Source organism: Salmo trutta, chromosome 25 (assembly GCF_901001165.1).
Source record: "Salmo trutta chromosome 25, fSalTru1.1, whole genome shotgun sequence".
Classification (NCBI taxonomy): domain Eukaryota; kingdom Metazoa; phylum Chordata; class Actinopteri; order Salmoniformes; family Salmonidae; genus Salmo; species Salmo trutta.
Window position 1 is genome coordinate 23,154,681 of NC_042981.1, and position 12,145 is coordinate 23,166,825.

General features: G+C 41.8%; 2 protein-coding genes across 5 annotated transcripts in view; one reads left to right on the forward strand and one right to left on the reverse strand.

The window, feature by feature from the left end:
- The window catches only part of LOC115162175 (rho-associated protein kinase 2), a 52,781-nt gene extending 44,262 nt beyond the window's left edge, over positions 1–8,519 (forward strand). Inside the window, exons 23-33 of one of the 3 annotated variants that reach the window (XM_029713222.1) lie at positions 1,014–1,107; positions 1,223–1,317; positions 1,453–1,644; positions 1,846–2,014; positions 3,571–3,641; positions 3,739–3,827; positions 3,943–4,021; positions 4,146–4,410; positions 6,064–6,277; positions 6,419–6,518; positions 6,797–6,991. In XM_029713222.1, coding sequence (XP_029569082.1) covers positions 1,014–1,107; positions 1,223–1,317; positions 1,453–1,644; positions 1,846–2,014; positions 3,571–3,641; positions 3,739–3,827; positions 3,943–4,021; positions 4,146–4,410; positions 6,064–6,277; positions 6,419–6,494 — 1,344 coding nt within the window. In that variant the 3' untranslated portion in view covers positions 6,495–6,518; positions 6,797–6,991. Of the gene's footprint in view, positions 1–1,013; positions 1,108–1,222; positions 1,318–1,452; positions 1,645–1,845; positions 2,015–3,570; positions 3,642–3,738; positions 3,828–3,942; positions 4,022–4,145; positions 4,411–6,063; positions 6,278–6,418; positions 6,519–6,796; positions 6,992–7,140 lie in introns of those variants that run through there. The other 2 variants (XM_029713223.1, XM_029713224.1) reach the window with 2 other exon arrangements.
- Positions 8,520–8,662: 143 nt separating this feature from the next.
- On the reverse strand, positions 8,663–11,834 carry slc66a3 (solute carrier family 66 member 3). 2 transcript variants are annotated; one of them, XM_029713225.1, is made up of 7 exons: positions 11,570–11,834; positions 10,485–10,567; positions 10,081–10,150; positions 9,912–9,969; positions 9,538–9,658; positions 9,309–9,350; positions 8,663–9,179 (listed from the first exon to the last, which is right to left on the reverse strand). In XM_029713225.1, exons 1-7 carry the CDS (start codon positions 11,713–11,715, stop codon positions 9,076–9,078), a joined length of 624 nt encoding a protein of 207 aa, XP_029569085.1. In that variant the 5' UTR covers positions 11,716–11,834; the 3' UTR covers positions 8,663–9,075. The 2 variants fall into 2 exon arrangements, with proteins under 2 accessions (XP_029569085.1, XP_029569086.1); XM_029713226.1 differs by lacking the exon at positions 11,570–11,834 and adding an exon at positions 10,879–11,545.
- Positions 11,835–12,145: the final 311 nt, after the last annotated feature.

Genomic DNA, 12,145 nt, shown 5'->3' on the forward strand with positions numbered 1-12,145 from the left:
GCAGTTGACTGAAATTAAGCTAGCTATAATCAAAAGATATGAGAACTTAAAGTACCCTAACAAAATACCTTTCCTTTATAGAGAGTAGTGAGACAGACAGTGCTGAGTCAGGCTGCAATGAAGGAGGCAAAGGAGATGCACAGAGAGAGGAAGCATTGAAGCAAGCAGGGGGAGAGGTTAGTAGTACAGTGGTTGCCAAACTTGGGGTCTGCTAAAATGTAAATAGGGTCCCCTGCGAGAGTTTTAAATCAAACACATTAATAACTAGTTTCTCTTCAAATGGTTATAGAATACAACATTTTAGAGTAATCTAAGGTCCTTTTACACTGTCAGAATTCACTTTCATGCCATTATGTGTTGGGACAACCTGTGGGACCTAAAATGTACTGAAATACAGTATAAAGACAATTTAAATATGAAGTCAATTTAATATTACGTACACTGAACAAAAGAATAAACGCAACGTGCAACAATTTCAAAGATGTTACTCAGTTACAGTTCATATAAGGAAATCGACCAACATCATCAGTTAGTTTTTTTTCATGAGGTTGTGGAGATATACTGCCATCTGTTGGTGACTAAAAACAATTGCATAATAGAAACTATTACAAATTGATGGTCCTTGAAAATAAATATTAGCGTGTGAAAAAGTACTTGAAAGTCCTTGAATTTGACTTGCCACTGTCTGTACGAACCCTGCCTGGTGTCCTGTTCCTGGAGGGCTGCAGTGGGATTGGGCTTTTGTCCCTGCTTAGTGGTTTAGAAAACACAGAATTCAACTGATTGAATAATCATCAAGAACTTGATAAGTTTAATCAGGTTTGCTTGTGTGCTACTGTAGTACTTGGCTGGGACTATAGCCAGGACCAGGAGTAAACAACAACAGAACTGAGCATTGTGACCAATAGATCTGTGAGTCTGACTGAGGTGACACCTGCTGGGCCGTGAGGATGCTTTCTGCAGCGAAATACTATTGGATTGGTCTCACTTTTTGTCTGTTCTTTCCTGCCCAGCTGGAGGAGGCCAACCGAACCCTCACCAGCGACGTGGCTAACCTAGCCAATGAGAAGGAGGAGCTCAACAACAAACTCAAGGAGACACTTGAAGGTGAGTTTCTGCCTCCAACCTGCGTGGGTGGGTGTGCATGTGGTTGGTTAGAAAGCGTAAACTATATTTCCATTCAACATCAGATAATGTTCTATTCTATTTGCCATGTGTTCAGAGCTGCAGATGTCCAAGGATGATGAACAGCAGATGAGCCAGATGAAGCTCACGTTTGAGAAGCAGCTCCAGTCAGAGAGAACACTGAAGACCCAGGTAAGGCAGATTTAATGTCATTTCTTCAAAGTTTTACAATGTTGCACAGCTAGGAAATTGTGTTGAAGACACTTGTCTTTATTGTCTATTGTTTTAATGTTCATCATGACTATTGATTTATCTTGTGTGCATCAGGCTGTGAACAAGCTGGCGGAGATCATGAACAGGAAGGAGGTACGTGCCGCAGGCAGTCGGCGCGGCAACGACACTGACGTACGCAGGAAGGAGAAGGAGAATAGGAAGCTGCAGCTGGAGCTGAGATCGGAGAAGGAGAAACTCAACTCTTCCATCATCAAGTACCAGAGAGAGATCAATGACATGCAGGCGGTCAGTCCAAGCGCAACACAACCTTAAACTAACTGTCACACAACCATTACACAACCACCTGTATAGCACCATCATTAATTACCAGAGAGAGATCAATGACATGCAGGTGGTCTGTCACACCAAGAGAGATCAACTAAGTTAACAGGGGCCTCAAAATACAGACATTTCATATGTATGTTTCCCCCTGTTTGTGTCAAATAGCAAATAGCGGATGAGAGTCAGGTACGCATCGAGCTGCAGATGGCCCTGGACAGTAAGGATAGTGACATAGAGCAGCTACGTAACCTCCTGAGCTCCACCAACGTTTCCTCCCTGGAATCAGCCAGTATCAACAGTGGACCAGACTTTGATGCGGACGACGCCTACACAGGTAAGGAGTACCCATTTTATACTATATGTGTGTGCAAAACCCAATGTACAAGCAGTCCTGTTCACATAGCATTGTACCTCACATGTATGTTTAAATTGACTTTCGGTTATTTTCTTAACTCTAAGCCTAATTATAAACTGTCGTTCGAGCCCTGGATGCTGATTGGCTGAAAGCCGTGGTATGAGACAATATACCACGGGTATGACACAACTACTTTACTGTTTACTGTTCTAATTACGTTGGTAACCAGTTTATAATAGCAGTAAGGTACCTCAGGGGTTTGTGGTTTATGGCCAATATACCACGGCTAAGGGCTGTATCCAGGCGGTCCGCGTTGCATGGTGCCTAGGGACAGTTGCCTGGCTACCCAGACTCCTTGCCACGGATGTTTCTTCTCCACAATGAGGCTGGATCTGAGTACTTCCCCAATGATTTCTAGAACGCAAACACATTCGAACCGTTCTGATTGTTCCCAAAGACCAATGGGTTGGGCCAATGCCAGAACACACGTGGGTATGCAGTGTTTTGAAAATTCGCCATTTGCTTCGATTCTCTGATTGGTAAGAGATGATACAATCGCTGATGACTTTGTTTTGTACAACACCCCTCATTTTCTATTCACCACAAGCAACTTCAATGTTGACAGTCTGACTGCAGTATGTAGCAAACAGGCTGTGTTTAAATCATCTTTTTACCACTAATTGGTCTTTTGACCAATCACATCAAATATTTTTCAGAGCTGATCTGATTGATCGAAAGACCAATTAGTGAAAACAATAATTGGGCTACCTTAGAGCACCTAACAGCCCATAGCCATGGTATATTAGCCATATACCACACCCCCTTGGGCCTTATTGCTTAATAAAGAGCTAAGACCACTTGAGCTTCTGTCTTCAGTTTATTCACTCAATGATTTTTACACTTAACTTTTACAGTAATGTTTCTATACCTCTTGCATTTTCTATTGTCTTCGTTTATCCTTTCTTTCCTTTTTTCCCCCATCTCTCTGGACAGTTTTAGTACTTGGAGTCTGGTTTGGCCTTCCTATCTGCTGTCTTCAGAGTCCTTCTGTAACCACCCTTTTTTAAGTACAAGAAAGATTGCACCCTTATTCTATTGAACATGGCCAAAAACAAATGGGGGGGAAATGAGGTGACTTGCTCTCTCGTCCTGGAGTGCCAGCTATCTTTCCTATTGTCTTTGGCATGTGATTGTTTTTGACTTGTGTTGTCCAGTTGCCAGTATGTTTACAGGATCACTTTAATAGGCTACTAATGACTCAGATGATTTGCGTGATTGATTGATATTTTGTCCATTTATGAAGGAAAACTTCTTTGCAGCTGAAACAAACCATTTAACCTGCATGTTTTGCAGTTGAGTCCATCCATAATGTGTGCAGAGTTGCTGTGGACATTTTCTGCATCTGCTGTTTACATCATTTTTGTGGACTGAAATAGAAAAAGCTATGTTTCCTGGGAATATGTACAAACTGAAGTGTGTAGATCTATCACAACATTTCCCTGCTGTTTAATGTTTCCCCCCTCTTTCACTCTCAGAAATGAGACTAGAGGGATGGCTCTCACTGCCGGTGAGGAACAACACCAAGAAGTTTGGATGGGAGAGAAAGGTGAAGATAAGATTTACAACCTGGCTTACTGATCAGACATTGTAGTTTTATATTGTTGATGTTCTACAGTTTCAAATGTTTTCTTGTCTCTCTTTAGTATGTGGTTGTGAGCAGCAAGAAGATTCTGTTCTATAACAGCGAACAGGACAAAGAGCTGTCCAACCCCTATATGGTGCTGGATATCGAGTGAGTAATGACTATCTACCTGCTCCTTTTATTTACATTTAAATGATCATGCTAATGCAGATAACTGTAGTCTTTTTTTTTCCCACCTTAACGTTTTGTTCTATTCCCTTTTCAGTAAACTCTTCCACGTGCGACCTGTCACTCAAACAGATGTTTACCGTGCTGACGCCAAAGAGATCCCTAGGATATTCCAGGTCCCTTGCTTCTTATGGCTCTTTGTTCATGCATTAATTTAATGATTCATGTGATGAGGCTAGTTTATACTGTTGATGGTAATGATTGGCGTTGACCATGATGACCTCTTCCTTCTCTCCTCAGATTCTGTATGCCAACGAGGGAGAGTGTAAGAAGGAGCCTGAGTTCCCAGTGGAGCTGGCAAGTGGAGAGAAGTCCAGCTACATCTGCCACAAGGGCCACGAGTTCATCCCTACGCTCTACCACTTCCCTACCAACTGTGAGGCGTGCACCAAGCCCCTGTGGCACATGTTTAAGCCTCCTCCTGCCCTGGAGTGCAGGCGCTGCCACATCAAGTGTCACAAGGACCACATGGACAAGAAGGAAGAGATCATCGCGCCCTGCAAAGGTATGGGTGGGGCGTGAGGGTGGTGTCGTTGCTTATTGCAGAGCAGGTTTACATACAGTGCCTTCAGAAAGAATTCATACCCCTTGACTTATTCTACGTTTTGTTGTTAGCCTGAATTCAAATTTGTATTTTTTTAATCTCACTCATCTACACACACTACCCGAATAATGACAAAGTGAAAACATGTTTTTATAATCTTTTGCTAATTTATTGAAAATTAAATGCAGAAATATCTAATTTCCATAACACACCCCTGAGTCAATACTTTGTAGAAGCATCTGGAGTTGGGGATTTTCTCCCATTTTTCGTTGCAAACTCTGTTAAGTTTGCCATTCCCCAGCTATCTTCGTCTTTCCACAGATTTTCAATGGGATTCAAGTTTTGTCTCAAGGACTTTCACAATCTTGTTCTGAAGCCATTCCAGTGTTGCTTTGCCTGTATGCTTGGGGTCATTGTCCTGTTGGAACGGAAATCTTCCCAGTCTAAGGTTGTTTGCACTTATCAAGGATTTGCCTGTATTTGGCTCCATTTATTGTTCCCCATTGTTCCTTACCTGTCTTCCTGCCGCTGAAAAGCATCCCCATAGCATGATGCTGCCACCACCATGCTTCAAGGTAGGGATGGTGTTAGACGGGTGATGAGCTGTGCCTGTTTTTCTCCAGACATAGCGCTTTGCATTCAGGCCAAAGAGTTTCATGTTTGTCTCATTAGATCACAGAATCTCTTATGGTCTCAGTCTTTCACATGCCTTTTTGCCAACTCCAACCGTGCTGTCATGTGCCTTTTTCTCAGGACTGGCTTCCGTCTGGCCACTGTCCCATAAATCCCATATTGGTGAAGAGACTGTTGTCCTTCTGGCAGGATCTCTCATCTCAGCCAAGGAACTCTGTAGTTCTGTCACAGTGGTCATTGGGTTCTTGGCCAATGACCAAGGTCCTTCTTACCTAGTTCCTCAGTTTGGTCAGATGGCCAGCAATAGGCAGAGTTTGGGTAGTTCCATATTTTTTCATTTACCAATGATGGAGACCACTGTGCTCTTGGAAACTTTCAACATTCTACAAATAGATTTATACCCTTCCCAAGATTTGCACTTTATCACAATTCTATCTCAGAGATCTACGGACAGTTCCTTGGACTTCATGATCTAGTTTCTGCTCTGACATGCACTGTCAACTGTAGGCCCTTATATAGACAGGTGTGTTTCTCTCCAAACAATTTAATTGGCCACAGGTGGACTCCATTCAAGTTGTAGTTACATCTCAAGGATGATCAAAGGAAATTGGATGCACCTGGGCTCAATTTGGAGTGTCATCGCAAAGGGTTTTGAATACTTATGTAAATGAGATTTCTGTGTTTTATATAGAATAAATGTGCAAACATTTCTAATAACATGTTTTCACTTTGTCATTATGGGGTAGTGTGTGTGGAGATGGGTGAGATAAATATTTAATTCAGGCTGCAACACAACAAACTGGAATAAGTCAAGGGGTATCAATACTTTCTGAAGGCACTGTATAATCATAGAAAAATACATTGTCAGGGGCATATATATAGGGATGGTTAGGGGGTTGAGGTGTGCAGCGCTGTTTCGTAAGTTTGTTTGCACAGTTCTTTGTCTTAAACACAATATAAACCCTTTTTGTCCCCCTGCAGTGAACTATGATGTGTCCATGGCCAAGAACTTGCTGCTGCTGGCTGTGTCGCAGGAGGAGCAGCAGGAGTGGGTGGGACGACTGGTCAAGAAGATCCCAAAGAAGCCGCCGGCCCCCGAGCACTTTGCCCGCTCCTCACCCCGTGTCTCCATGAAGGTCCAGCCCAGCCAGTCCATGAGGCGGCCCAGCAGACAGCTGCCCCCCAGCAAGAACAGGTAAAAGCAAAGGCCAGACATAGACCGTAAAGCTAGGGCTCTGGTGGACGGAAAAGGGGTAACCTTACACCTTTTAAATACTTATATGTGACTAGTGCTCTGTGGTTAGGGGCCATGCTCAACACCACTTTCCTCTTTCAGATTGCTCGACTTTGGCCTACAGGACTGGCATTGGGAGTTAGATGATATCGATGATGATGATGCTTTTGATTTCTGATGAGCAGATAGGGTGAAAGCCTAGGTAAATCCCCAGAAAGGCATGTTGTGCAGTGAGTTTGTGTTCTTGGACCATGCCCAAGAAGGGGTTTGTGTACCTGAATTTAAGAAATTAAATGTGCATGTGTTCTCTTGTCTTCATAGTTGAATATGTCAGGAAATATTAAACACTTTTAGGTTTCCAGGAACCCTACCACACTACTGGATCTGATTCCTATGATCAGACCCTTAAAACCCTTTCCTTTCTGGATATCCCATTTCTTATATCAGCCTCCTACTGAACCGTGTGACCTTTCACCTCAGTCCCCCTAGATCCGACGCCCCCAGGATGCAACGAGAAGACTCCAAAAGTGGCCATTGAGACATCATGACTTAACTCTTCTGTGTGTTTCAGATTGACTAGTCTTTTTAATGTAGAAGAGTGTTATAATATGGTTTGTATGTTTATTTACGATGACTTCTGACATTTTGCAATAAAACATGCAATCAAAAGATCCATTCTGCAAAGTTGTGTGACTATGGGTGGTTGTATGTGACAGCTGCATGCTATGTGGGGGGATGCATACTGTGATGCAGGCAATGTCGCTGAGCTGTGGGTTGGTTTTAGAGAAACTAATACTTTTCCCCTGTGTTTTCTCTTCCTCCAGTTAACCTTACTTGGGAATGTGGTGCTGGTTCGAGGTGCTGGGTGTTTCCTCCTAACACGCAATCTAAAGACTGATAACAAACAATGTTCCACTTGGCATTTCCTCCATGCACAACTTTGATTGCACTTCACTCTTCCAGAAGACTTCTATCTATTCCACTTCCGCCTTGTCTTTTTTGCCAGTCACTTCAACTGCTAGTCTCCCGAGAACAATGTGCCAACACAACTACTTGTCGTCTGTGTGCATACGAAGAGCAACTTCTCTCCAGGTTCCTTAAGGAGGGGGTGAGGCCAGGGGATGTCGAGGTCATGGGAAGGGGTTTGGCTTTGGACTTTGTATCCCGATTTTCACTCAACACAGAACAGCAGCCTCATTTAAGCTAAACGACATGTGAGAGCAGAGGGCTGAAGCACTTACCTTGACAACACTTCAGAAATCCACATTGGAAAAAGCAGAGATCAAGAGATGAGGTTTGAGGTGATCTGCCAACCTGAATGTTCGTGGTAAAGACAATTCTTTCAATAATACAGTTCACGATTACAAGCCATCGTAAGTATCTAGTGCAGAACACTACGCCCACAAGGAGAACTATACTATAAACTGGTAGGTGGATAGAGCTGAAGTTCAGATGCTAACACTTACCTAATAGCACTTCACCCTGGCATTGCCTTAATGTACTTACACCATGCAGCATGACAATTTATAAGGAGATGTTTAATGCACCAGCTGAATGCAACATTAATACCATAGCTTGACTCCTTCATTGTTTGGATGTACATCTGAGCAAACCAGAGATGAAGCACGACTTACAAATTATGCTGTTTATTTTCTATTCAAAATCTACTTGGAGGGCCCCCCTACCATCTTCAAAATCTACTTGGAGGGCCCCACGACCATCTTCAAAATCGTCTGTGTGCTGTTGCCTACATGCCTTTTCTTTTGGGAAGTCCACCCATAGTAAGATTTCTATTTTTCTCCATGGAAGAGGGGAACATCAAGTTTACTTATCTTTGTTTAATTAAAGATGGAAAAAGTCTCTACAAATGTATTCATTCACAAGCTGAAAGTATTGAACAGTAACATGTAATGGAAGCTTTTTGAATGTTTCTGATATTTTTGTAAAGAATTCCTCTTGGCACGTGGTGTGCATCTGGCTCATATTTCAGGTGGAGAGTGATGGTGTGCTCTCCTTTATTCAAGCTTCTGAAAAGCATGTTTTATACATATAAATATTAATATACAATATTTTACATGACATACAGTGCACATTGTATTATTTATACTGCCTTGTCCACTTTTGTATTTAAAGGCGCTTCATCCAGAATGCATGTTTGATATTGCTACAATAAAGAAACGTATGTGCCTTCTGGTTTAGGTCATTGAGGTGTATGCTGTCTTTTCTATACCAATAAGCTATGCATCACTATCCTGTGATATCTGCATATACCAGTCAAATAGTTCTATAGATATGCTGAAAGAACAATTATGCTTTCTGATATTCGCTAATAACTGGAGGCTACTATTTCAAAGGTGGTATGGTTTATTGATTAAAATCTTTAGAAAATAAATTGAAAGTTACAGCTGTGTTATCCTGAGAAACATCTGCATCTCAAAAGAAAGGATTAACACACCCAATATATTAGCTCAACACATTTTTCAATCTTTTGCACTAACTTGACCTGTTGTCAAACTGAGAATACAGCCAAATGGAATGTCTGGCTTATAACCAGCATTAATGTTAAAAAGAATGGTACCAAACTTTTTAGAAAAGAAAGCCTTCCTTTTGATATCAAAAGGGTTGCCACCTGTCCATTTGTCACCCACACAGTCCAGTTCTCAGCTTCATGTCTGGGTGAAATTAAACATTGAAAGAAGAGAGTGCAGACAAATTGTCCAGTTTTAGACATTGGGGAGGTAAAAACTGTGACAGGAGACTTAATCCTGCTTCTTCTGTACTTCCCCAGCCCTTTTCCTGTAGTACAGGACTGAAGCTAGCACCCATGAATTCAGCAGTGCCATGACAATAAATCGCACCAGAACTGTGGACAGCGGAAGATAAAACGGAGATGTTAGAAACACATGCTGCTGCGCACTAATGTAATGAGTAATAACAGACATTTTCATTCTCCAGCCAACACCTGATAATTGCAGTGGCAGGACTGGCTTACCCTGCATGTCTCCAGTTGTCACACTGGTGGTGTAAATCCTTGCTGAAACAAGACAGTTAACATAAATCACATTATTCCATGACTATCTTCATTGCTGTGGTTGCGAGATCACCTAGGCAGGCACTTGGTCATAGCTCCAATTTGCTGCTGTATCGCTCATGCTTATATCCTTACAGATCTGTAAGGGCTACGGCCTATGTGTGTGTGTGGTTTAGAACGGTTCACTCACCAAAACATGTGTAGGTAGCCATACCCCAGGAGAGGGCGCTAACCTGGCCTGAGTCCTTGGACTGCCACAGGCATTGGAGCTGGGCAAACTTACTGCCAGCACTGATGAATGTACACAGGCTCTGAGAGAGATGGAAAGGTAAGCAATTGATTAAGATAACTTGCATCAATGTCAAAAGTCCTTTCAATGTTATTTCATCATTGACTGGTGCTATATCTATATTTGGCTGTGGAAACAATTTCATCAATGTGACTCTAATAAGAGTCCTTTGCAAGCTGTTCTTCATAATACAATATGCTTTCTGGCATTGTGGACATTGACTGTGTGAATAACCTACTGCTCTTTTTCACATCTCTCCTCAGTCTTCTACTTACCATGGCCAAATCAATTATCCACTTCTGCACAGTGAGTAGTTGCCAGCCTCCCACAAACCTGATCAAGCCATGTCAAGGATCTGCTACCAATTTCCAAAATGTTAGTATTATGTAAATCAGGAGTGTGTGTGTGTGTGTGTTGTTTTGTTGCATGAGCAAGGAAGGATACACAACTGCATAGATCAGACTCTGCTTCAGGCTGCCATTGTAATGTAGAATCAAGAGCAGGAGGATGACATCTGGGACAAATAATGGCACACAACAGGATTAAAAGAACATGCTGTAACTCACTGTGTAACACACTGATACAGAGATCAGGTATGCAAGGCTTGTGCATTGTCACCCACTGTAGGTTTGGGGAACGAATACCCGGAGTTACAACCACTATAGATTATCTTCATTTTGTACCATTTGTGGTTAGCAACAACCCTGAAGGGATGCAAGATAAGTCGGCAGCTAACAATGTGGTTGGATTATTGTCTGGAGAGTATTGTTAACAGGGAAACAGGACTATTTCATTAAATGAATGAACAGGAAATTTCACCTTTACCAAAGGGTAGAAAGATGTCCCACCTTGAGCAATGAGGATGGGGTACTCCAAGTAGGTTGGGGGTGGGTAGTCATAGTACATCTGGTAGGTGACAAACACAATGAACCTAAAACAAAGAAATGGGATATTAAGTTTATGGAAGATAAAGAATTATGTGTAGGAACAACAGGGAACACAAAGTGAACAAGCAAGCCGTGGATCTGCAAGGGAGCAACCTGGTGATGGAATATTCATACCTGACCCAACCATGCGCTGTATTTAAGGGCATACGATAATGCCTCAGGATCCAAATTACAGAATGTTCCTTAGAACAATAAAGTTGGGTGTGTATGGTGCTTCGAGCCAACAGGATATGAGAGAAGTGAAAGGATGATGTGTTGCTAAAAGGAGAGATTAGGGACTGCAACATCAACAAACCATGTAAAGTAGCAGCGAGACGGTAGAATACCCATGCTGTAGGCCTACCACTCCTTCCTTGCCTGAGAGCCAGTGTAATTCTGGCAGAGTGTCAGGATCCAGTGAGCTGTGGAGGATGATAACTTATATTCTTCACATTTATATATTTACTGTCTCACAAAGATAGAGCTTCTCCATGTCCATTAGAACAAGCAAACACACTGATTTTTTTTATCACAAAATAGGCAGACTGCCATCTGGGTGGATGAGGTCAAATTCCCTGGGCCATCTTTAATCTGATGCTGAACCAAATCTGATAAATACTTGCCCTGAAACAAGGATATTTCAATTCAGAGCAACACTCCAACATGGTCTGTACAGTCATCATGATTTCATGTATGGTTTGATGTCATTTTTCTGAATGTCTATTTACTTTCATCTTACACGAGTCAACCATAGAACGCAGGAAGTGTATTGCATATCATGGGTTTACTCGATACAATGTAACTTAATTTATGCATGATGTTGTCGGCTACACTGTATCCGCAAGCGTTGCAATTATGTATTATCATCACATATAATTAGATTTCTAGTCTACAATTAAACCACCATGCAAACATCAATCAACAACAAATTACACATTCATAGAACCTAAAAAGGCAGATATTAGGACGGAGTATAATATAACCATGCACTGCCTTGTAAAACATACCCGGTTAGCTCCAGCAGAAGACTGTTGAGGCTGACACCCGTTGTCGATTTCGCGCGCATCAAAACAAATATTTGCGGAAACTTTAGCACCATGCACACAAACAGTGTGCTAAAGTTAGCGACATGTAGTACCTTGTCTGATTCCATGATTTCACAATTAGATGAAGATCTATCGACCTTTGGCTCATAGATCACTAACGACTACTAACTATCACAGGATCGAGGTGGCTTGCACGGAGTTTTGATTTCACTTCCGCACACATTACCCCACCCCTGTGTTTTTTTTTTTACCCCAAGTCCCATCCGTAGTAAAACAAATTTAGAAATTGAAAGTTATTATAATTACCGGTATCTATCATTTTAATTTATAGCAATATTGTAGACGGTGGCTTTAAATCGATATTTTGGAGAACATTTTTCCAATATTATGAACTTTGCGCAAAATGTTTACAAATATTTCAATAAGAATAGCCTAATTGTTTTCTAGTGTGAGGCAGAGAGGCTTGAAACGCCATTCACTCAGCATCGTTCAAACAGACAATTATAATTGAATTACACTCTTTCGAGAAAAAAAACG